Below are 27,105 nucleotides of genomic sequence, written 5' to 3'. Positions count from 1 at the left end.
CTCAGCAAGGATTTCCTGTAGCTGTGCACTCCTTGTGGGAGGAAGAGTGCCTTGGTCATTGGTGTGTCCCCAGTAGCTAGCACAGTGCCTGGCACACAGCAGATGCCACCAAATAAACAAATAAATTATTAGCACCGTTAGGTACTGGGTAGGGAGCAGAGTTTGAGGTTTGGCAGTACAGGAGAAAGTGGGGATTCATAAAGTAGTAGGCCAGGTAAACCACCATTTCACAATTTTACTGGGAGCCAAGAGTAACTTGGCAAGACACATTAAAAAAAAAAAAAAAAAAAAAAAAAACCTGAGTGGTGGCCAAGGGCCAGGGCAGCCCCAGCCAGGCATTCATCTACCCAACAAAGCCTGGAGAACAGTTACTCTGGGAAGCACACAGGCTCTCAGGAGTCTGAGACTTCAGCTTCTCCCCATGACCCACCCTAAACCCAGTCTCCAGTCTACCCCCCAAGCAACACTCGGAAGAAGTGGGAGTGAGCTGTGCAGAGACCCAGCGCCATCCTTCTTGCTAATAAACACACTGATTGCTGGGGAGCTGCAGGACCGCCGGTGCCTTCCCTCTGTGTAGAGGCCACTTGGGCAGCAAGGCAGACTTCAGGCCTCCTTCCATACAGACATAAATGCACATTGGATTTCCTCTGAGCATCACACAGAAAACTGCGTTTTGAAATTAATAAACAGGTCAGACATTGAGTTAGTAGCCAGAAGTAGAACAGGAAGTGGAAAAAGTGTTCCACTTCCCTCCAGGTGTTTGGGGCTGGGCATCCCCCTCCCATTTCCATGACGTTTTATGGTTGCTGACAGGGGCAAATAGGGCACCCTTTGAAGCCTGCCCACAGAACCCACATCCTCTGGAAAGAAGGTTAAAAATACAGAGTTAGAGATAGCATCGCCCCAGGCCACGTGCCAAGGGGCGGCAAGCTGGGCCGTTACACCACCCCCAACCACAGGTGCAACAAGAAGGCCATCAAACCACATTGGGGCGGGACTGGCAGGCCCCTTTGCTGACTAGCACCCACGCCCCCAACCCCCACAGCAGGCGGGAGAGGTGCTATCCCCCACTGCTGAGAAGCCTCCCTCACCCACCTCTGGCAACCCCAAGATCAAACCTATTAGACAGTCTAGGACAGACTTATGTTGGGCTTATGTCCAGCCCATCCTCCCCTGGACAAGAGGGACACTTCTGCCCACACACACAACTGGGCTGGTTCTCTGAAGGACATTTCCCACCAGTGGCCGTACCCTCGCTTCCCCCATTCCAGGTTGAGACTGAAGTACAGGCGATGGCCCTAGTGGACCTCTGCTTCTCAGGGAATAGGAGACGAGGTCTCTGCAAGAGAGGAGACACAGAAGCTGACACCAGAAAAACACCAGACTTTTTATGTGCTGTTCTGTGGTAGTGTCCCAAGTCAACCACCTGGGGGCAGCAGTGCTCCACCAAAAAGGCCTCTTTTCCCTCTGTCTGTTTATTCTAGGGAGGGAAAGTCCCCAAAGTTCAGGAAAACCTCTTTTCAAAGGAAAATAAGATGGAAGGTGACTCCTCTTGTTTCACAGGTCACTACCCAGTACCATTCAGTCACTGCACTGGGGCTCCAGGCCTGCATGATCCTGTTGCCCCACAGAAGAGAGGAGTAGGATCAGGCCCTCAGTCAGCAGGGGGCACTGCCTGCCCAGGATCATGAGACCCACTTCAATAAAGGCAGCCCAGAGAGTAGCTGGGGGTACACTGCTGGGAGTTTCCAAACAGGATCAGGGAGTCTAGGCTGGCCCAGCATCCATGGCTTTCCTGGCCTCTTGCCCTGGAGAGATCACTGACCACCTACTGCCTGCTTTTCAATGGGTCCAACATTCTTTCCTAGCTTCCTTTCACATAGTATACCTACTATGTGCCAGACACTGTGCCAGACTCTGGGGATTCGGCCTCTGTATAAACCAAGCAACTTCACACAGATGAAATTCAAAAACAGGCAAATGCAATCACCGGTGATAAGTATTGGAACACCGGTTACCTCTAGGGTAGAAGGATTGATTGGAAAGAGGCACAAGAGAACCTCTTGTGGTGGAAACACTATGTCTGTTTCTGGGTATTGGGCACAAGGGATGCACATCGCAAGAGGCATAAAAGTAAGAGTGCATTTTAATGTATATAAATGACATCTCAATAAAGTACTGTTCCTATTCAATTTTCACACACTGAGTTTCTGAGCTCAAGGAGCTAAAAGTGAGTACATGGGCATAAAAGAAAGGCATCCATGGTAGTAAGTTCATGGCTTCTGTTAATATATTATGGGGGCAGGAATCAGGAAAACCAGCCCTTTATCTGTAAGCTTCATGGTCCCTCACTAGCTTTTTCTCCCAGGGCTTTTAACTTTTCTGAGCCTCAATTTTTCATTACTCAGATGGAGAGAAGAATACCTGCCCACCTTCTCAATGTTATTGAAGGGATTGAAAGAGATAATGGGTGTGAAAATGCTTAGTGAATTGAAATCCCAATGCAAATATAAAAGCAGTGCTGCCTCAGAATGCACAGAAAGATGAGCCTCAATGAACTCAGATGTGCAGAAAGATGAACTCGGACTTGGTCAGACTGTACCACTATGCCGAGATGAAAGTGGGGCTGCTGCTTAACTAAGCCAGTGCCCAGGTGAGCCCAGTATTTACCATAGTGAATGATGCTGTCCTCATGGCCCCAGGAGCTGCTCTTCACACCATCACATACATTTTGTCACTCCTTCTACCACTTCCAGCTTCTGGGAGAGCTAGATGGTGGGGACATTACAAGACCAGGAGGCATTGGCAAGGCTGTCTGATTGAGTTCCTGATAAAAGTCAGCATTCTTGGCCCCATAGCATTCCAGGCCTCCCTGGCTCCCCTCACTGTGTCATCCCCAGGCTTAGTCACCTCCTCTCTTGAACCCTAGGGTCTTCCCTGCTTTCAGAAGGACCCCACTCCGCGACTGGCAGGGCAGTCTGAAAGCATGAAGCCAGACCTCTGCAGTACCTTCCAGCAGCCAGGTTTTCTGGGCAGATTCCTCTTCTCAGGCCTGAAAACCTAAGTCTTCCAGGGTCTTCCTAAGTCTTCCTAAGTCTTCTCCCCCCAGAAGAGAGGAGCTCGGTGTCTGATACATGTTCCCATTTCAGACTTCCTAAAATCAACTAAGGAGCAGGGACGCAGGGAAGCATGACAGCCTACCCTTTCTCTGAACCACCACATAAAACTTAGTATAGGAAAATATTAGAGCTATAATTTAAGAAGACAGGGCTTTGAGGACTTAAGAAAGTTTAAGTAGATGAAGGAATGTGGTTTAGAGAGTGATGAGCAACTGGTCTGTTTCATGCTTCCAGCCTAGACAGGAAGAAACTAAGTTAATCTTAAAAGGAACTTTTTCCAGTGAAGACTGCAAGACACTGTTTTTATCAACCTCTAGAGTGTCCTCCTTTCTCCTAGCTGACCGAAGTTAGTCCATGATTTACCAAAGGACATGGGTGGACAGCAGCCTTATCTAGAATCCCTATTAACAAAGTCCTGTGTCTGTACACCACCAAAGCAAACAATACCTCCTCTGATCTTCACAATAAGCCTAAGCAATAGGCATAATATTTTCCTCCCCCTTTTACAAGTTAGGAAATAGGTGAAATGGCTTGCATATGATCACAGTGAACCAGTGCCTAATCCCCTGGCTTCCCACCAAGCACCACAGACCCAAGTCTCAGGTGCTAGGTGCAGCCATCTTAAAGGGGCACGAACTGACTGGTGCTCTGAGTAAGCCCTCCAATACCAGTGTCTCATATTCTGCCTCGAAGTACCTTCCCTCTTCTGTGACTCCTAGCACCTACATGGTCCCTGTTTAGGATTAGAATGCCAGAGTAGAGCTTCATATACTCCATAAATATTTGTTGATGTTGGTAGTCTGAGGAGGCAACATTTTTCTCATGTACAAATTCTACTACTCAATCATCTGGCAGAAGTTTAATAATGTCTAGACACACTCCCCATGGCCAGTCCCTTTGCTGACTCTCTGTGCTGTCAACCTGACTGCCATCTGTTCAGGTCTTTCCTGACCACTCAGGTGGCTCTTTTCCCATCACAATTTAATATCACATCATACTGTACATATCCTTCACCCCCACTTACAATTATTCCAATTATGTGCTAACTTGGCTCTTCCCTACTAGAATTTAGTCCTCTCTGATCACTTCTATATCTCTAGCACTTGGCACATAGTAGGTACTTAAACATCTGTTAACTAAATGGAGTAATATCAGAAGGAATGAATTCACCCTGCAACCAGGTTGGGGTAAAATGTTGTTGAAGTCAAGCATTAGAAATCTGGGAGTTCGTGTTACTAGTCCCTCAATGTGTGTATGTGTGTGTGAAATCTTCAACAAAAAAAAAGTTAAAAACAAAGTTGTTCACCCCTAGGATTTAACAAGGTACAGCAGGCCTGAAGAGTTGAGGTTCCTAGGAAGAACTCTCTCCTTCCAGAAAAAAAACAGAGCCTATCATTTGCCATAGTCCTTGGGCTAAAAGCCAGTACGATGGATGTGCAGTGTGAAAATGGAGAAAAGCAGTGTGTCGGTGAATGGTTCTCAGCATTTCTGATCACTGCTATGAGAGCACTGATGCAGAGCAGTTGTTACTGAGGTATTTTCCCATGAAGTATTATTATCACCAAGGTTATTATTTTATTATTCCTCTCATTCAAAGCCCAGTCCAAATGCTTTGAGTCAGACAGAAATAAGATTCAAATCCTAACACTAGCAAACTTATCTCCATTTCGTCACTTGGAAAATGAGAATACCACCCACCTACCTCAAGGGATTAGAGAATACACCTCACAGGAAGGAGGAGATTTAATACCATGCCAGACATGTAGTAGATGCTCGGTGTTAGCTCACTTACTCCTAGGCAGCAAGGGCTATCTTATCTTTTATAATCCCCTACACTATCTAGCACAAAGCCTAGGTGCTGAATTATCTGCCAAATTTTAGAGACAAAAGGTCTATAAAAGGTCAACAGATAATAAGTGCCAGAACACATCTTTGGATCAACATTTTCAGATCATGCAAATTGCCTTCCTCAAGACCAGGCTGCCTGATGATTTGAAAATATTCACTGAATTCCACTGACTGAAGTTTGAGTTGAGAATGGTGATATGCACCTGTAATACCAGCTACTCAGGAGGCTGAGGCAGGAGAATCATAAATTCAAGACCAGCCTGGGCAACTTAATGAGACTCCGTCAAAAAATAAAAAAGGGTTGGGGATGTAGCTCAGTGGTAGAGCATCCTGGTTCATTCACAACTACCATAAAAAAAGAAAAAAAGAAAAGTTCTGCATAATCACAGACTTATCTATAAATTTGATATAAGTGAATAAATTGCTTTTCATCCAGTCCTTCATAAACTTCAGTCCTACTTTTTTCTTATTCCCTCACCTAAGATCCTTGTTCAAGAAAGTGTTTTCTCCAGGAGAAACCCATCTTTCATATTTGTTTAAAAAAAAATTTTTTTTTATTAACCATACTTTTAAAGTAATAGAGCACTCAATTTTATAGTCTAGATGTCCAGGGCACAGGGACACAACCTGACGACCAGAGCATAGCAGAGTCATGCTATTTGTACACAAGCTACTGCTGACTGGCCAGTGCTAGCTTGCTGAGCCTCACAAACCAGGGAACAGGCCTCAATGACCTATCTTGCATTTTCCAACCATCCTAACAAAAGTGTTTTGAAGCCCAAGATGAAAGGATGTGATCAAAGAGGACAAAGGAATAGGCTGCTAAGAGAAGAAAACATGAGAGATGGTTTCCATGTGATAGGGGACAGGAAGTTATGTGGGAGGAGGTGCTAAGGGTTGGGCTTCCCACCACTGCAAAGAGTGGCAGGGAACAATGTACAGTGGTTGTGGTAGATGGCTTCCGGTCCCACAAAAGAGCACAGAAAATTAACCACCCCATCAGGGTGGAGTGGAAGCAGCAGGAAATGCTAGGGTATACCTCCATCCATCTATACAGTAGTACTCAAAACCAACTCCTTCAAAACACTTCAGCTAAAATAACACCGAAGAATCGGAAACGCAGTTAAGGAAGGGAGAACAATGCATTTCTTTAGCTTGAAGGAACAGCTCCACATTTAATTCTTCTGTGCATAAGGGGTAGAGGACCAGAGAGCAAGTCAACAAAAACCAAAAAACAACTCAGCTACCTTTAAATTTAAACCCCAAGACATCGCAGTCTGCAGGTTTTTGCCATGTTGCAAATGATGAAAAGACACACCAAAGTTGGAATTTCCCATATGATAACTGGCTTAGGTAAATCAACACCTCTAAGACACAAGTTAACCTGATACTGTACCTCAAGATCATTGTCAGAAACTTTAATCTATAAAGGACCTGAAAATTGTCTTCCTTGATAGTTATTAGTATCATTCTCAGCTTTTAACTGGTCTTGAAATTCAGATGCTTTTATTTGAAATACCTAGACTAAAAATAATTGGAAGCCTCCAGATAATGCTATGACATCTGTATATTAAATTTTAAAGCAAATTAAAGTGCTCTATCATAATATTAGCGAACTGATCATTCTGTTATCAGCAGCTCAGTCAAGGGACACTGCTGAATCCTGACTGGTAAGACTCAGCCACCTGTCTGCTTAAGAAATAAGCTATGATGGAAAAAATAATTTTATGCAGTTTGATCAAACTGGGGAGTTTTGCCTGTTTCTTATGTAGCTAGGTTGCTGGTTACACATAGGGTGTTAACACATTGGCCAGAGATCCAAAGTCAGTTTTGTCAATAGTTACACTGGAACACAGTTGCACTCGTTTTTTAAAAAGCTTGCTGACTCATATCATGTTATCAAACCTGAGTGCGTATCAGAGAACTAACATCACAGAACTAACAACCCAAGTTTTTTACAAAGATTCCAGGTAACTTGCAAGGTACACTGAAACTTGAAAAACCACTGCTCTATATCCGTGCTTGTCAAACTTTAATGTGCACACAAATCACCTGGGGACTTTGTTAAATATTCTGCTTCTGTAGTTTTGGGGTAAGGCCTGGGAGTTTCCTTTACAAATCAACTAGGTGATGCTAACCAGTGACTACATTTTGAGTAGCAAGAATCCAAAGACCTGATTCCCCAATTTGGCTGCACACTGAAATCACATGGGTAGCTTAATCTCCAAAATTACCCCAAGGATTTAATTAGTCTGGTGTGACTCAAGCATTGAATTTTGAGTTCCCCAGGTTGTGCTTGTTTCCCATATATTGCAACTCTACTGCACCCATGATGGCAACAGGGTTGCTTGCATGGTACACATAAATATGTCCGAAACCATATTCAGCCAGCAGAACTGTATTCTATCCAAGCTTTGTCATGAACTCTGATCTTAAGGCACAAATCTACCTTGGATTTCCTTACCTATCTAATGAGGATTAGAACCCCTGAGAAAACTGCAAGAATAAAATGAGAATGTTTGTGAAGGTGCTATGGAAAACATCTCACTCTACAAATCAATGTACACACAACCCCACTTTTTACACTCTACATTACATGCCTAAGAGATGCAGATTTCATTTTTCACCATTGAAGCATGTTGAAACAAAAGTAAATGTGAAAGCACTCTTTAGTTCAATTTCTAACAAAGTACTTAATGGTGCAGCTCCAGGAATGCATTGTGTCAGAAGAGCGGAACCACCTGTAACAATCAAGGATTAGTAAAGGATTGCCTGCTGCAGGCAAAGGACAAAGGACTGCCATTTCCCAGGGTTGTCAGCAATGCCTTTTGTCATTAACTTCAAATACACTTAATAAAAGCAAACATGTAAAAGTTACAATTACAAGTTACCAATTAAAAGAGCTTATTAGCACATAGAAATGGGGGAGATTTTGATACCAATTTAAAAAAAAACAGTCAGAGACATAGGAAGGAGTAGTATGTAGTTTTTTAATGTGGAAGGTAAAAAGTTACAATTAATGAAAAGCAGAGGTCATGTTAACAAACAGTCATTACAAAGCTGGTCTGATACAAAGAGAAAAAACTTCTCTGGGCTCTCCACCTCAGACGAAATCAAGAGTCAAGAGTGAGTACAAATCTGAAGAATCTATGGGTGTGACAAGTTTCCGTCTCAATAACTTTTATCCAAGGGACATCAAAAAGTGAACCTAAAAGAAAGAAGCAGAAAGGTAAAATGTCTTAAGATACTACAGACAGGTCCCCCAAATCCATGAGACAGTTATGGGGTTCCTAAACTCAGGAGACTGTTTAAGCCAAGCCAGAACAAACAGAATGAGGCAAATATTTTTCACAGAGTATTTTATGTTAGCAATATCTATAAAAATATGTTTAGAGGCTGGGGTTGTGGCTCAGGGGTAATGTGCCCGCCTAGCATGTGTGAGACACTGGGTTCAATCCTCAGCACCACATAAATATAAATAAATAAAATAAAGACACTGTGTCCATCTACAACTAAAAAATATTTTTAAAAATAATAATAATGTTCAAACTTAAATTCCAAGCCGATGAAGGCAAAACTGACAGGGGCTAGGGAACATGGGCCCTAGTTAGTTGTATTACTTTGCATAAGGCACTCTCATCTGCCGGCCCACAAATTCTTTAAGGTAGAGGGGTTGCAGTTTTACCTAAAGAAACTTTCGGTAGTTAGAATGCTCGTAAAGCACTGATTTTCAGTTTTGAGGAGGACAGGAAGAAAGAGGATTCAAGAAAGTAGGAAAAAATTCTCAATCTCAGATTTAATAAAGAACCAAAGGAAAAGCAAGAATTTAGTTTTCATTTAAAGATAATGTTATATTGGGTAAGGTGGAAAATGACTCCAAGAGAAGTGGTTCAACTGCTGCTACAGCAGGAGGGAGCTGGGATCTGGAAATTGTGGTGTCATCATTCCAAAAGATACAGTCTTCCTTTCTAGTCCTCAGAGTCAGCTTCCCACCTAGCGGACCCTGTGATGGGTATAGCCGGAAACTAATCTCTTGGCCCTGGGAGCTCCTTCCAACATTTTCACAAGTTGCCAATTTTCCCGCAGCATAGCATAAAAACACTGTAACCTTCTATGTATGCCATGACTTGAAAAAGGCTGGGAAATGCGACCTTTCAGAACTGGGCTACCCACCCTAGTAGGTAAGAAGGGCATCGCCTTATTTTGCATACTGATTCAAGGGACTAGAAATTCCAGCATCAGAGCTTCCATCCAGAATGTTTTTATTCTCTAACAATGACATTTAAAGATATGCTACATAACTGCAGAAGATATATCGGTGGAACTGTGAGAAATGTGTAAAAGAAAAAAGCGAAAACGGAGTTAAAAGTGTTCACAGTGCTATGTAAGAACAAATATGTCTATAGCAGCTCAATTCACAATAGCTAGACTGTGGAACCAACCTAGATGCCCTTAGCAGATGAATGGATAAAGAAACTGTGGTGTATATACACAATGGAATATTATTCAGCCATAAATAAAAATAATAATATAGCATTTGCAAAAAAATGGATGGAATTGGAGAATATTATGCTAAGTAAAATAAGCCAATCCCAAAAAACCAAAGGCCGAATGTTTTCCCTGACAAGTGGATGATGATATATAATGGGGGTGGGGAGTAAGAGAATAATGGAGAAACTTTACGTAGAGGGAAATGAGAGGGAGGAGGGGGCAGGGGTATGAAAGACAGTGGAAGAAACACACATCATTACCCTATGTACATGTATGATTACACGAATGGTATGCATCTACATCACACACAACCACAGAAATGAAAAGTTGTACCCCATTTTATGTACAATGAATCAAAGTGCAGTCTGTAAAAATTAAAATAAATTTATTAAAAAAAACCTCACCTGTTCATTCCATCACATTTGTTAAAACAAACTCTCTAACAGACTTATGAATCAATATAACATCAGTTCTAATAACCAACAGTTCTAATGGTGAGAGAGAATGAGAGCATAAGGCCATTTTATTGGATAAACTCTTGACACATTTAGAATTACAAAGGACTCCTAGCTTAATAAAGTCAAATTTTAAGATTTTATATTAAAACATTAAAATCTAAGATTCTGAGGCCAGTCCATGTGGAAGGCAAAAGTAATTCATGATAGTAAAGGAGTCTCTTTGCTAGTGGTTTTCAGAAAATCTCGTTTACATTGATCTGCTCCCTTCTTTTAAGGCAAAGACATATTTACCAGACACTATTCCAAAAGCAGAAGTCCTAGAATTCTTTGAAATGATAGTTTTGGGGTGAGGATGTAGCTTGCCTAGCATGTGTGAAGCCTTGGGTTAGATCCCCAGTACCGTACATACACATACACACACACACACACACACACACACAAGCTAGTTCAACAAAATCAAACTATTCTACCAAAGAGTGGTGTCAACTGTTAATAAGGGAATAAACGTTTTGGGAAAATGACTAATAAAATCTCCTCCCCTGGGCTGGGGATAGAGCTCAGATAGTAGAGTGCTTGCCTTGCAAGCACAGGGCCCTGGGTTCAATCCCAAGAACTGCAAAAAAAAAAAAAAAAAAAAACTCCTCCCCTGATACTAAAATATGGAAATGTGAAATGTGCAAAATGAAAGATACCTACTGACAAAGTAGGACTTCTTCAGTCTATTTTACCCATGCACAAAGGACAATGACATTTGATCAGTCTGGTCCAATCATCTTAAAAGAAAGCCAGCATAACAAAGAACTGTTAAAAATAATAACTCTCTCTATAGCTAGAAATGATATGCCAGACAGGGTCATTTTTATTTGGAATCATATTCTTCTCTAGTTTTATCTCTATTCAGATATTAGCACTAGGCAAATACAATCAAATACTGAATTTTCCTTAGAATTCATCTTTTCCTGGACACTGGCCACCCAATTAAAACTGAAATTTGAAATAATGTAAATCAAAAACCAATCTGCAGAAATTCCAAGTTCAGAGCTCAATTTGAATCATAATTTTAGAAGGCACAAATGAGATATTTCTAAAAATGAAAGGTGCTTCAGAAATCAGCCAATCTTCTCATTTTAGAGATGAGGAAACTCTAACCTCAAAGTTTGACAAATTTGTCCAGAGCTGTGTTGTTCATCACTGTAGGCACTAGTAGTTTAAATAGGTAACTATTTAAACTTAGATAAAATTAAGTGAAATTAAGTGTATACCTGTAATCCCAACTACTAAGGAAACTGCCAGGAGGAGCCTAAGTTCAAGGTCAACCTGGGCAACTTGGTGAGACCCTGTCTCAAATTAAAAAAAATTTTTTTGTTGTTATAGATAGACACAATACCTTTTATAAATTTTATTTTTATGTGGTGCTGAGGATCAAACCCACTGCCTCATGTATGCTAGGCAAGTACACTACCACTGAGCTACAACCCCAGCCTGTCTAAAATTTTTTAAAAATAAAAAAGGGTTGGGGGTATACCTCAGTTGACAGAACACCTCTGAGTTCAATCCCTAGTATAATAACAACAACAACAACAACAACAATAAAATAAGAAAGGCCAGTGATAGAGCGCTTGCCTAGCATATCCAACGCCCTGCCTGGGTTCAAACCCCAGTATGAAATAATAATAATAATTAAATTAAAAATTCAATTTCTTGTTTACTTAGCCACATTTCAAATATTCAATAACCACATGTTCCTAGTGGTTACCACACTGGGCAACGCAGACCCAGAACACTTCCACACTGCAGAAGATGCCAGTCCAGGGTCACCCTCTCTAGACTTAAGTCAGGTCTGATCTGCATTCTCCTGCATTTTTCCTGGACCACATCAGGGATGCCTGACTTTGCAGAAATAATTGAGATCAACTTCTTCATCTTTCTTATGAACCTCTCCTAAAGTTTGTCACTTAAAAAAAAGCAAGCTGGGCTGGAGTTGTAACTCAGTGAAAGAATGCTTACCTAGCACTGGGTTCAATCCTCAGCACCACATAAAAATAAATAAAATAAAGGTATAGTGCCTATCTAGAACTTAAAAAATATGTATTTTTTTTAAAAAGCAAGCCTAATATGAAAACCTTCTAATGGGAAGATGCATACAGTCATCATTCAGAAATCCTTGAGCATAATAGAAAGCAAAGACTATAAAGGTTTAGAGTCCAAATGTCCACTAGCAAGTTCACACTCAGTCACTTATTAGTTCCACAGGGAGAGTAAGTCAACTTAAATTTCTTAAATTTTTATCTCAGGTATATAGGAATACCACTTACTATCTGCCTACCTCCTCTCCTCAGGGTGGATGGTAAAAATCAAATGTGTTAATGTTGGTAAAAGTACATGTGGAAGGCATGTGAACCTACAAGCTTGATAATGTTATCGGTGTTAAGACAGTTTACAAATGTTATTTAATTTTGTAAAAAGCCTTATGTAGAAAGTGTGCATTTTGTTATGAACTTTTAACATTTCACATTCTGTGAATGGATGGTGGAAATCTGGAAATAAAGATAAAATGCAACAATTGAAGGAAAAACAAAAGCAAAGCCCAACTGAGGATCTATAAAAAAAAGTACAATCTTCCTCAAACACAACATCATAAATTATATAATGAAAGGTTAGAAGCCGGAAGAGGCTTTGATTACTAACCAGGTCACAGACCTATGTAGACAGAGAAACTGAGGCTCAGAGACAAACTTAGTTGTCCCTTCAACAAATTAACCATACAAAGCCCACAGTGCGGGTCTTTTGACTTGTCATCACAACTGCTTCCCACTGCACAGCCTCTTGTATCAATATTGTCTTTGACTGTTTTCTTTCACAGCACTTTCCACATGTCATAGTGTCCAAGTAACTAATGCCATACCTAGGTGTCTTACAGCAGAAAATAATTTATTCATCCATACAGACACTCATTTGACAAACATGCACTAGTCCTACGCTAAACCCTGAGGTTCCTACTCTCAGGAAACTTGAGAATCTAGTGGGAGAGAGACAGGAATGTGAATGAACAGTTTTGTAACAAAGTGATTATGTAGCCTTAGAGTCATGCACAGTAGATGTGAGAGCCCAGAGAAGGTCCTATACAACAGAGGGAGAAGAGGATATCCTGGAATGGGAGTCATCCATTCCAAAGGAGGAGAAAATGAGGCAGGGAGTTTAGGACAGCAATGAAATTCATAAACACAAATCTATTAGATATTTTCTCCCTCCCCGCTTTAGTAGTCTTATGGACCAAATACAAGAGTTCAGTCACCAAATCTAGAGTCGTCAATTAGTTCTCTTTTAGTAATAAAATAAGCAGATTCAAGGTTTAAAAGGTTATTTAATCTCACCTTCCAACCAGGGAGAAATGAGTTGAAAAAAGTAATATTGGGCCTACCTCAGAAGATTTTCTACAAATTCAGGATAATACCCTCTTGGAGAACTTATTTGGTGACTGGACCTAATTCAATATAAGGTAGAAATGTCAAAGACAAAAAAAAAGTAGGTGCCCCATCAACAAAAAAATGTAATTATCATTATCAGTGGGAGCTCATTGTTGAGGGCAATAAAAGGTCTAGAATGAATCAAAAAGGAAGCTCTTGAACTGACAAGAAAAGGAAACAAGTGAAATCTGAGGATCTATGTGCATATGGTCTTTCCTGTGTAATAAAACCCTTGGGCCACTCCTAAGGTTCTGGGCCCTTCTGTTCCTAGCTCAACAGTGCCCACTTCTGGTCAGGCTGTAAAGCAACCCCCAATCCAGCATTTAAGCCCTCTTGGACCTCTGCTGCCCTCCTATGACTAGAAAAGAAACTAGGTTTTATCACAGATCAGTGGTTCTTACCAACTCTACTTTTCTTATGCTTTATAATACATACTCTCAACAAAGGAAATGTACATTCCACAAGGTGGCAGCAGAGCTTAAATATTTAGATTTCCTGCCAGAGGCAGGTAATTCTCTAGGTTACCACACTTTGATGAATTCCAAAAGACAACACAATTAATAAACAGTACTATCACAGTTTAAATGTTCTGCCTAACCCCACAGTTTCCTTGCTCTAGCTCAAATTAAACAATAGGAATGTTTAACAACTGGAGGGAGAATGTCTCCATTAAAAAAAATAGCAACATTTTAGAAATTTTAGCCAAAGCATTTGGAGTACAATCTCCCCAGGAGGTGAGCACACTTCAGCTCAGGTTTGTCCCTCTTCGGTGAGTTCACCTTTCCCTCTAACCCAGGGCCCACATCAACATGAACTTTAATTTTCCAACTGATCAAATGTAATTCTGTCCCCCTTTTCCTCATTTCCTTCAGAAACCTGAGATGGCATTTTTTGAAAAGAACTTCAAAGAAACATGGAAAAATAAAATAGGAGGGCTGGGGATATAGCTCAGTTGGTATCCTGCTTGCCTAGTAAGCACAAGGTCTAGGGTTCACTCCCCAGCATCACAAAAAAAAAAAAAAAAAAAAAAAAAAAAAGGAAATAATCATGGAAAGTACATAAATTTTTTTTTTTAAATATTTTTAGTTGTAGATGGACACAATGCCTTTATTTGCATGGTGCTGAGACTCCAACCCACGTGCCAGGCAAGCGCTCTACCACTGAGCCACAACCCCAGCCCCAAATACATAAATTTAATACTCAAATCTAATGAGTTGTCATGTAGTTATCAAAATTTACTGCCATTTAAGTGCCAATAACTGTTTCAGGTGTTCATGGATTCTTGGGGCTCAGAAGCACACTAGAAACATTTTTACTTTCATACTCTCATTTTTATGATAAACCAAAAAATACTGAGTCTGAACATGACCACTTGGATAGTCAATAATCAGTATCATTAATGGCCGGAGCAACTTTTATCATTGAGTTTCTCAAACTGCCATCTTTGGACATGTTTTCAGGAGACTACAAAGTCTCAAGTTTGTAAAAGGTTTTATTATTAGATCTATGCATTATATTGGTCCTGGCTGACCAAAATTGCCATGAAGTTCAAGTTTTATAGGACAGGGAAGAAATTAAGACTAGAGAGGGACTCAAAGGGAACATAAGCTGAATCTATAAGTTTATCTGTTCAAAATCTGTCAATTCCAGGTAGTAGATACAGCTCGTTATATCATCCATACTTTTCTCTCCCTTCAAAATTGTCATAATAAAAGTAAAGAAACTCACAAGGTGAGGGCAGTGATAAAACACCTGGGCTATCTTTTTAAAGCCCACTTCTTTAACACTGCAATTGACAAACACTATAATATATGGTAAACACCTCTGAGCAAAAATAGGGCACAAATATCATTGTTTTTTGAAGTAGAACTGTTTTATCAGACTTAATAAGACTTCTAGCAAAGTTCTCTAAATCTCAGTTCCTGATCTGTCAATGCAAACAAGCCTATCCTTATAAAGTTAATTTTGAAAATGAGATACAGAACAAGCACTTAAAGCATGGCACAGAGTGAGCACTCAGTATCTCTTTCTTACTTCCCCTAGATTATATTTATTTATTTTTTAGCTCAGTGCCATTTCTTTTGATCTGCCTTTTCTAAAATAGCTGCTGGTTTTAAATATCACCCTCAAATTCATGCAATATCAGTTATACTGTAGATGTTTATTTTTTTAATACTCAACTCTCAGCTGGAAAATATGGAAAATGTCAATCTGTTTCATTTTACCTTCAAAGTTGGTATAAATGTTGAGAACTCACTTGGAAACTATTTTTTAATGTGTTGTGGCACACTGTACATATAACTGAGTTAAAACCACATAAAAAAGGCAAATAAATGTATATTTTAAAAAACTGAGAGCAGGACAGGGTAGTATACATCACATGAAAAATCTCTGTGGAAAATGCTCTGGGCAATCCCCCAGAGAAGAGAATTTTTCTATGAACATACTACTTTCTATAGAATGATTTAACACTGCAATCTGGAACTGAAAGATTCTGCTGTACTTTGGGCTCATAACTCCCAGATGAACAGGTGGTCCTAGGTTGTTAATATGGTTTGCAGTATACAGTTTCTGCTGAGCCTGCATTTTTGTCTGTTTCTGTTGTAATTTTGAAATATTAAGTTCTCAGCAGCAGAGTCCTCCTCCAATCCTAACAGTCCTAGAAAATAATTTTCTATGAGTTGGTATCTCCCTGAGCATAAAGAACATCCTTGAAATGTTTGCTCTGTCACCTTCCTAAGTATATACCATGACTCATCTAGGAAAAAAAAGAACTTTAGAATATCTAGAGTGAAGCAATCAGAAGACTTATGGCCTTCCCAACAGTTTATTAGAGAGCCCAAGACTGATTTGCAATATGTACAAGCATAAGAAGGTCAAGGCTAGAGACTGCATTTCCTAGCTGCACTCCAGGTTATACACTGGTAGAAGATAACTGGTAACTGGTGAGAGCTACTGTCTGCTGCTCCTGCTTGCAGATGGCACAGTCACTCTTTCTCAGTCTCTCACAGCACTATGCTTAAAACGCTGGAGAGGCTCTAACATGCTGTATTTCAACAGTTATGTTTACACATCTCCTCCGCCACTAGATTACTCACTTCTGAAGGCAGAATCCACATTTTACTTTTCTTTATATTCTCAGTAACAAGGCACTGACTGCAAATAGGGAGGGGAAAAGACAGGGGCACGTAGGAGGAGGACAAACTTAAGTCTTAGGTCTCCAAGGAGTGAAATTCTGTTAGGATAGTAAAATGAAGTGGTTCTCAATTTTTTTTTCAATGAAATAAACCACCTCTGCCAACTTGGCACTACCAAAAATGAACTCTTACCCAAACTAACAGAACTATTTTTGAGGCAATTTCAAAGAAAAGGATTTCTGCAACATTATTAGTAACTCATTACTACATGCCAGAAAATAAAGTATACGGTCACTGCATGCACTTTACACATGGTTGCTCTAACTCTTGTGTTAGATTTCTGCTGACTAGTACAAAAATTGTAGCTTTCCAAGTTGTGATAAATAAGTTTATCCTGGAATATTTTTCCCCCAATATTTCCTAAGGTTCTCTTTTCTCTACCACCTGGTAACAGCAGCATTAAATTTTGTAGAGTAAAGGAAAAGAGTATATGCATTCATCAGTAAGTGGTGCCAACAGCACCACTGGACAAAGGCACTTCTCTACAACCATGTTATGTGGCTGAGGAAGGCTACTGGATTGTTTTGGGCTTCTGTTTTCGCATATATAAAGTAACTGTCAATAGACAGTTTGGAAAACATCCATGTACTTATTAGACCTTTAGAAATCTGATTGGCAGGGAAGAATGGAGAAGAGGGCATACCACACATGGAGAAGAGGGCATACCACACATGAAGGAGAGGCCAGAGAGGGCTTTTTGATTTCTATCAATCAAAACAGCTCCCACTCCACTTCTGTTTTCCCTCAGAATTCTATATATGAGCTTGTTTGGGTAGGGTGGGAGCGCTTCATGCTAAATCAAGGAAAATGGCAAACAAACTAAATTGTATCACATACGTCTTCTCCCAAGTTAATCCAATTCCCCTTTAATTTCAGCATAGGACACACATTAGCAAAGGGTTGCAGTCATTCATTCATCCTACATATGCCTTCAGGTATAAGTGCCATACTGGATACTATGAGAACAATGGCCCAGCCTTTAAAGTCATCTGATGGAAATCAAAAAGAAATTTAAGAGTCAATCTAGTCAGGCATAGTGGCATGTGCCTATAATCCCAGAGACTCAGGAAGCTGAGGCAGGAGGATAGCAAGTTTGAGGCCAGGCTGGGACATTTAGTAAGCCCCTGTCTCAAAATAAAAAGTAAAAAGGACTGGATTGCAGCTCAGTGGAAGAGTGCCCTGGGTTCAATCCCCAGTACCAAAAAAAAAAAAAAAAAACTAAAGGCGAAACCTGCAATTTATGTGTCTTAAAAACTAAGCTATTGGGCTGGGGATATAGCTCAGTTGGTAGAGTTCTTGCCTTACAAGCACAAGGCCCTGGGTTCAATCCCCAGCACCACACACACACACACAAAAAAAAAAACCTGAGCTATTTTCATAATTATTGATTTAGAAATGAATATATTAACTATAAGCAACATTTATTTTCTGTTATCTTAATGATGCGTAGAATAGTAAGAAGACAATGATGGAGAGCGGTAGCTCTGAAAGGTCAATATTAATGCATACTTTACAGACCATCTCAAAATTCTGCAAATCTCTTAGAAGCAATACAGGAATTCTGCTAATTATGATCAAACCACCTAATTTCTCTTTCCAAAATTATCGTGATAGGATAAGGGCTATATTCATCACTTACATTATTTCAGTCTCCTACTCCTCAATTTAGTAACTGGGAACAATTCAGCCCACAAAGTTCATGACAACAAGGTGCAGAATAGTGCTGGCAAAGAGAAAATCAGCAAAGGCTCGCTCTGGGGAGATGCCTTGGAAATCTGCTTTGTTCTGTGGGTTGATCTGTATTCTCAGGCATACTGCAAAAGAAGCAAAACACAAAAATAATCAAAAATAATTATTTCAGGGAAGGGGAAAAAAATAACAATGAATCAAACAACATTACTCTATGTAAATTTATGATTGCACAAATGGTATGCCTTTACGCCATGTACAAACAGAGAAACAACATGTATCCCATTTGTTTACAATAAAAAAAAAACATAAAATAATTATTTCAAAATACAAAACAAATATGACTGCTAATGAACACACATACATCTATGATATAACAATTCTACTCTAACAGAAATGAATGTATTTTCAAATGAAAAGGTACCTACAAGGATACCCATGACAGCCTCTAACAGGAAACTCAGTATCAACCAATAGTAAAAATGATGAATTGTAGCACATGCAAACAATCCAATATTATACAGCAATGAAAAGGAGCTTCCACTATATACAATATAGATGAAGTAAACAAGAGTCAGATATAAAAAAGCACATGCCATCTGATATAAATATATATACGATGGCTTTTACATATATGTATATATATATATATATATAAAAAACTTAAAACTGTGCAGAACAAATTTATGGTAATAAGTCAGGACTGTGGTTCTTTCATGAGGGGAAAGGTGGCTGGGAAGATGCAAGGAGCCTTCTAGGGTGCTGGAAATGTTCTATATCTTGATCTGGCGATTAGATTGGCAAATTTAAAAACTCATCAAGTTGTACACTTAAGCTTCACAATATTACCTGTTTGCTAAAAAAAAAAGTTAAAGGAGTCAGACGTGATACACACCTATAATCTGAGCAGCTCAGGAAACTGCCGCATGAGGACCAAAAGGTCAAGGCTAGCCTCAGCAACTTATCGAGGTCCTAAGCACCTGAGACTTCATCTCAAAATAAAACATAAAAAGGACTGGGATGTAGCTCAGTGGTTAAGCACCCCTAGGTTCAATCCTCAGTCCTCCCCTCAAAAAGGAAAGAAAGTTTAAGGAAAAAAAACCTATTCTCAGAGTTACACTAAAAACCACAATTACTGAGGAAAAAAAAAAAAAAAAATATATATATATATATATATAACCAAAAAACTCTAAGAACTTATCTCCTAATTTAAAGGTTTCTAGTTATACCTAGATGGGAATGTAGCTGAGGTGGCAACAAAAGAGCTGGGCTGAATGACAAAACAAAGTTTTAAAAATATGAAATATTTTCTAACAAAATACATGCATAATGTACAGGAGAGATTATAAATATAATTGCTCATCCATGAGGACCTACCTCACAGTTGCAGATAAATTATCTTTAATCTAAAGTTCTGACAGCTGCTTGTCTCAAAAAGGCAGGAGACCTAAGCCATACAACTCTTTTCTTTTTTTTTTTTTTATGGTGCTGGGGATTGAACCCAGGGCCTTGTGCTTGACAGGCAAGCACTCTATCAACTGAGCTATATCCCCAGCCCTAAGCCATACAACTCTTAACAAAGAACTCTCACTGCCACATTTATATCCCCTTGAATATTCTAACTTGGCACATTAGTAAGTGTCACAACTGATAAGAAAAAGAAACTACAGGAGTACACTTTCCCAAAATACCTTTATGCCTGTGATAAATTATTAAAAAGATTAAGGAAACTCAAATTTGCTTTAGGATAGCATCTATTCCATCACTAAGAAAAAACAAACAACTGAAATATAATCCAAAGGTCAGAAACTATTAGACTAGTTCTCCTGACTCCAGCACCATAGCAACAGTTTTCATTATGCTTAAAAACGTAAACACTATGAAACTGCCACTCATCCAAGTTCTTCAAAAATATGAAGGACACTGACCAAGTGAAGGGCAACCAATTAAAATCCTGCTTTGGAAAGTACAGATTGGTTCATCCATTTGGGAGAACAATAGCAATATCCATTAATATTTAAAATGTTTTTACCTTTTGATAAAGGAATATATCTTACAGAACATTCTAACAGCATGTTTGTAAAGTTGAAAAAAAATGAAAATAGTTCAAATGCCATTCGGGGATTAAATTATACTATGGGCAGGCAAAGAAATCACATGCAATTATTCAAAAGAATAAGGCAAACTGTCTACACAGTGACAGTAAAGCTACACACTTTTGATAAGTTTAAAAAAAAAGAATTATTGCATTCCATATTTCTCTTTAAAAATATTTTATTTATATGATTATAATTATCATTGTTTTTTGTCAGTATCTAGAAAATATCCAGAGAAATAAATACTAAACTATTAACAGTGGGTAATTAGTGTTTGGGGAATTTTGAGGGGACAAAAAAAAAAAAACCTCCCTGTGAAAGCAAGTAAGATTAAAAATTGATGTTATCATCATAGTAACACAATTTATTTCAATGACAACATAAGAATTCCACAGGGATGGAAAGAACCAACCTCAGAGGTCATAAAAAATGAGTACTTCATGGAGGAGGAGGAGGAGGTAGGTATGCTGGGGAGGCTGCAAGAATCACCTGGGAAGTTTTCTAAAGTATACTTACCATTCATAGAATTTGGTAAGCCACCCCAAGGGGGAGAATTACTAACCTTCCAGAGCCCGTGTTACCAATAAAGGTGTCACATCCCTCAGATACACTGGGAACAAAAAAAGGTAAAGAACCTTGCCTGCTCAAAAAGCTCTTCCAGAAACAAGCCTTCAGTGTCTCCCTGAGCACTTCCAAAGATGGAAATTTACTACCTCCTGAGGCAGCCTGTTTCATTTTAGCAGTTCTAATTTAATCTGCCTGCCTAAATGTTCATTCATTCAGCAAAATATTTACTGAGCATTCACTACGAGTCATGCAACGTTCCAGGTGCTGGGAATATGGCACAGAACAAGAATCTGGCTCCCAAGGAACTTATATGTCTATGGAAAGAAATATAACAAATGTTATAAGTAAACAAACAAGGAATATCAGATAGCAATATTTATTTCTATAAAGAAATATTTCTATAAAGAAAATAAACAATAGAGTGAGTGGGAAGATATTTTTTTACTCAGGGGTCACAGAAGGTCTCTTTAAGAAAGAGCTACTTAATACCAGTATCTGAAAGACAAAGAACCAATCATGTAAAGATCTAGGGGCGGAACATTCTAAATAGTGTTTAAAAAAAAAAAAAAAAAGTACAGATCAGCAAAAGACAAATTCTCTAAGGGTTCTAAATCCCGAGAAGAGTCTGGAGTTAGATCTAAGTACTAGGGAACAGTATTTCAGAGATTTGAATAGTTGAGGAATATAAATTATTACACTTTTATTTTTCTGAGTGGGTCTCACTGAGTTGCCCACGTTGGCCTTGAACTTGCGATTCTCCTGCCTCAGTCTCCCAAGTCACTGGGATTACAGGCATGTACCACTACAACTGGATAATTTTTTTTAATTGAATAATATTAGAGAATGTTTGAATGATGAGAATGATCCAGTAGAGATTAAGAAATTAATGATGCAGAATAGAGGGACAACTGCAGAAGCTGAATTCCTCAGAGGCATGAGAAGACTATATTCTCTGCACAAGTCAAGGAGCTGGCTGCTAACAGCAAAGGGACACATCATTCACCACCATGAGAAGTCAGAGTGTACAGGGTACAGAAGCAGGTGGGATGCTATGATTCAGTAGAAGGTGAAAGGATTCCTGTCTACTTTTATTGTTTTAGTAAAAAAAGAAAATAATAGTCATCAACTGAGAATAAGAAAGAAGAAAAAGAGAAAAAAGTGAGAAGTTATAAAGCATGATTTGGCAAAGGAAACATATTAGCAAAGCATTATTACAGGAGCACTGGCTAGGGTTGGGTGCCTACCATGTTCCCATTCTCACCAGAAATTCCCCATCAGCATCAAAATTATAGTTACTTTTCTGCATCTCCCATTAGATTGTAAACTCTGTAAGAGCAGAGAACATGTTCGTGTGCTTCACCTTAGCAGAGAAACTGGCACATGATTGTTTAGTATTCCTTAAATTATTATATGCATGCTCACAGTTTAACATACTCAGTACTAAGCACTGAAGATGAAGAGATGAAAGATGGCCCCTACCCTCAAGGGCTCACTTTTCAGAGGGAAGACAGACACAACAGTAAATACAGTACCATCTCCCCCCTGCCCCTCCCTCCCTTCTTCCTCCTTCTCCTCCTCCTCTTCCTTCCATCTCTCTCTCTCCCTCTCTCCCTCTCTCCCTCTCTCCCTCTCTCCCCCTCCCCCCCCCCCTTCTCTCTCACACACACACACACACACACACATGCACACACAAACACAAAAAAATGAAGCCGGAATAGAGAAGACCTCAATCCGCAGGAAGAGTCAGGAAAGGGTTCCAAAGGAAAGACCACTTGGGCTGCAAAGTCTAAAAAGTGAAGGAACTTTAAGAAAGCCAAATTAAAGTAAAATAATAGCTTAAGAGACATCACGAGTGCTGAGGGAACTAACTTTCCGATAATGGAGCATAAAGTACAGAGGAGACAGAGGCAAGAAATTAAGCTGGAGATATTGATGAGGCCAGAACATGAAAGAACCTGTGTCATTTTTAAAAATTTAACTTTCCTTTGAAAACCACAAACAAAGGTGGAGAATAGGACAATCAGATTTGCAAGTCAAATCAAGCCTGCAAACATAGTAGGACAGACTCCAGAGACTCGAAGGCCAGTAAGAAGAATTACAGTGGTCTAGATAGGAGATATGAAAAACCTGAGGCACTGAGGATGAAGAGATAGCAATAGACATGAAGACATTTAGAAACAGAATGATCAGGCACAAAGACAGCAAACTTCCAATCTCCTAGATAGCAGTTATGGGAGATAATAGAATCCACAAATTGGGTGGACAGTTCCAAAAGAAATGCTGCACCTCAGCTCACTCAGCCTAAAAGCTCCCTCGAGATAGAAAACACTCTGGATTAGGTCCCCTTGCCTTTCAAATTCAACTTCTTTTAAATTTGTAAACTAAGGGTAACAAAACTATTTAAAATAATTTTTTTAAAAAGTCAAAATTGTTTCACAAACCAGAGAAGAGAATAGACCAAAGTTGTGAAGTGATTTAAAAAATGATTTCAGGGACTGGAAATGTAGTTCAATAGGTAAAACACTTGCCTAGCATGCGTGGTCCCCAGGTTAAATCCCTAGCATAGACTCCCCTGGCCCCATTCTAAAACCTAAGACTTAATTTTAAGAACACTCTTACTGATTTCAAGACCCAAGACTAAAAACCTGATTTCAAGACCTAAGACTTATTTTAAGAACAGTCTTACTGTTTTCCACATGTCCACCCTACATAGCACTAGAGATTTCAGTTAGGCAGAAAAGAAACTAAAAGGGCTGCCAACACTGGAATGTTACTCTAAAAAAGGGATATATGTCCTCCTCTAGCGATATTTTCACCATTAGATAAATAGCTGCTGAGGATGTCTGAAATTCATCTGGAAGAAAAAGCCTCTCTCTGAGGTTCTTTTAAAACTTACTATACATATATTCATATGTGTTTAAAGCCTACTATACCAAACATACACTTGTATATGTGTTCGTATATATATATATATATGTATATACACACACACACACACACAAATATATGTAAAATACTTATAAATTACCATCCCTGTACATCTAGCTCCTTCCTGAAACCATGAGTAAATCTCCTGGTCATTAGATGAGGGAATAGAACAGATAATCTCATACTACTGGATCCAGATAATAGTTTTTTGTTTGTATGGTTTTGGGTTTTTTAAATATTATAGCATTCTTAAAACTGGTTTAAAATGCACTGATCAAGTTTTCTAAATAGCATATGCTAAATTAACCCATGCAGAGAGAACAGAATAAACTGTCAAAAAGAAATTAGGGAAACAGCTTAAAGAACTTAGCCCTCCAATCCATTCTACATAATAATTTCAAGTTTCTACTCCAATTCTTGGATGCTCTTCCATTACCCACATATGGTCCAAATTCTTTGGCCTGGAATTCAAAGCTTCAGCATCTAGCATCATCCAATCCTTCACCATAATCTCCTACAATACCCTTTTCTCCAGCCCTACTGGTATTCTCCATTCTGTTCCATACACAGAAGTCAGAAAGCCCACAAACTGATACAAGCTTTCCTTTACCAATAATCAAAAAAGGATATACATCAAAATCTCAAATTTCTAATTAAATCTAGTTTCCAATTGATGACTTGGGCTAGCAGAGGAGGTAGGATTTGGGGAACTCAATGCTGTCAAAATAAATGCAAATGATACCTTTCTGTGGCAACAATGAATTGTCATGAATCCTTTTTCTGAAGCCACTCTTATTTCTCTGTCCTTATTACCTCTAACAGATTTGGAAACCTTGATCTCCATTATCAACCTTAAAACTAATATGTCTCTTCACTAAGCATTCTCTTCAATAACAAGCCATCTAGTTCCCATTAGAGAGGCGGACAGTGTGACACTCAATTTTATCATCAACAGGCTCAAAAATAGGACTTGGCATAAGTAGAAGTCATTTGCTCAATATCTTTGGATTTTAACACACTAACCTATCACTAGTCCATGTCCACTCTTCACCAAATCACTCTTTTCCATGTAGCCCTGAAAAGTCATTCTTTATCGATATCATCTTTTAAAAATCTGCTTTAGGGATTTGCCTCAGGGAGACAAAAAAAAAAAAAAAAAAAAAAAAAAAAAAAAATAAAACCAAGAGGTTTTGACCTCTTGACTAGATTATAAAATTCTTAGTTATAGTTAGTATTGGGTTCATAGAGCAAAGGCGGCTAGGATGCTGCCACAAAGGACCAAGTCTTGGTCCTCAAAACTCAAAAACAGTAACTAAATAGCCAATCAACAAGCTAATTGTGCAACTCCAGACCCAGCTAGCCCACACCTCCCCTTAGGCCTATATTCAGTTCTGAGAAGTAAAAATATCTCTGGTGTCTTAATTAGCAACTGTGAATACGTAAAATGTATTCTATAGATCTAAAGCAGGTTACCACCCTAAATTGTCTCCAAATAATTATAACACTGTATTTTTTTCTGTGCCCCAACTGGATTGTAAACACTTTGAAAACAAGAAACATATAGCTAATGAATCCCCAAAGCATTTACCATAACACTCGGTATTCAACTCAAATTCATCTCATAGCCTGCCTGATGATCACACTGAAAAGAAAATAAATTCTGGTATGTTTTCAAGGTTTAGTAGCCAATGCCAGTAACTGGAATAGCCTACATGGTGGTCACTTATAAACTGGACTAGCTAACTAATACTCCTGGGCCAAACCTGTTCTCAGTTTTCACTGAATCCAGTTGGGCAAGAAAGTTCAAATTTCGGTAAAAATGTATGGAGACAGTTCTCAACAAATATGGCAGTGTAGCTGGGGGCGGTGACCCACGCCTGTAAAGCTAGAGGCTGGAGGATCGCATGTTCAAATCCAGCCTCAGCAACTTAGCAAGGCCCTAAGCCTCTAAATAAAATATTAAACTCAGCGAGATCCTGTCTCTAAATAAAATATTAGAAGGGGCTGGGGTTATGGTTCAGTGGTTAAGCGCCCCTGGGTTCAATCCCTGGTGCCAAAAAAAAAAGGAAAAGAAAAAGAAAAAAAAGTACAAGGTTATCAAATGCTGCGAATCTGAAAAAGAAAGCTAAACCAGAATTACGTGAATAAAAATGGAGCTTAAGATAATGAAGGAAATTGAACAGCTTCAACCACAAGAAAAAAGTGGGAGCAGCTAAAAGTCAAAATCTAATAAGACCTGGCTGAACAAGCAAAGCACTCATTTATTTTCCTTACACTTTAAAATTTTCATCAGAGGCCAACATGAGAGAGATAATTCAGGGTTGGATTTTTCATTTAAAAGTCTACCAAATTTAAAGTTGTGTTAAATTAAGTGAAAGTTGGAACTGGGTTTTTCTTGGTCCAATATTAAGTGCAGGGATTCACCACGATGAGCAGCGACAGGAGGGTTTCTTTAGATATTAAATTCCAGCTCCTAAACAGCTGTTTAATATTGGGAGACTGACAGACAACTTTTCAGAGCCTCAATTTCCCCATTCACAAGAAGAGTACTGTTACAAGCTCTTCCAAAACTTTACAAGGAGGTGGTCTGTTATAAAATAGCGAAGAGTACCGAGAGAACAAAGTTGCTCATCACAGTAACAAGTTATTGTTGTGATTACTTATAGAATCGTTACCCGCTAGGATGAAGCTCCCCACACAAGAGATGAAGCCCGAGAGAAAAGAGTTGAAGGGAAAAGTCCCCACGAGGAGACAGTAACCGAACTGCAGAGCTCCGGTCAGCAGTATATACAGAAGATAAGCGTCCAGCAACTTCAGCCGCTGCGGAGTGGAGCTCAAGTACTCTTCTAAGAAACGCGAGATGACCGACACTACTGATGCGGACATGACTAAAAGCAGGGAACTACAGGCCGCTCGTCCCAAACTCCTAGAGAATCCGACGTCCACAACGGATGCAGCGTTTGCGCGCGCGCAGTGCGGTGGCCCAACTCTGCCCCGCCCCCATGAGCCAATGTGCGCAGGCGTACAAGCAGGGCGAGGCGAGAGGCAACTAATGCGCAGACGCCAACTGCATCCACACAATGAGAACTATGGCTAGAAATAGTGAATGCGTCTGCGCACTGGATACGTCAAAGGACTGGAGACGTGTACTCTTTTTCTATTTCCGCCGACCGGTTGGTGACGCCCACTGTTGCTCTGGCAACAAGATATTTGGGAGGAAGAAGGGGAGAGGTTTAGCAGCGCAC

At 39.4% G+C, this 27,105-nt stretch overlaps 1 protein-coding gene across 1 annotated transcript; it reads right to left on the bottom strand.

The window, feature by feature from the left end:
* Window positions 1-7,937: 7,937 nt before the first annotated feature.
* On the bottom strand, window positions 7,938-26,834 carry DAD1 (defender against cell death 1). The gene is made up of 3 exons (XM_079128552.1): window positions 26,536-26,834; window positions 18,220-18,394; window positions 7,938-8,175 (listed from the first exon to the last, which is right to left on the bottom strand). Exons 1-2 carry the CDS (start codon window positions 26,744-26,746, stop codon window positions 18,264-18,266), a joined length of 342 nt encoding a protein of 113 aa, XP_078984678.1. The 5' UTR covers window positions 26,747-26,834; the 3' UTR covers window positions 7,938-8,175; window positions 18,220-18,263.
* Window positions 26,835-27,105: the final 271 nt, after the last annotated feature.

Source organism: Sciurus vulgaris, assembly GCF_902686455.1.
Source record: "Sciurus vulgaris genome assembly, chromosome: 2".
Classification (NCBI taxonomy): Eukaryota; Metazoa; Chordata; class Mammalia; order Rodentia; family Sciuridae; genus Sciurus; species Sciurus vulgaris.
This window is presented reverse-complemented; position numbering and strand designations above follow the sequence as displayed.

Excerpts from the sequence above, each read along its gene's own strand:
- DAD1 (XM_079128552.1), bottom strand. The coding sequence starts at position 26,746 with ATGTCCGCATCAGTAGTGTCGGTCATCTCGCGTTTCTTAGAAGAGTAC. Across the intron at positions 18,395-26,535 it reads GGGGAGCTTCATCCTAGCGG|TATGCCTGAGAATACAGATC; the intron begins GTAACGATTCTA and ends CTTCTTTTGCAG.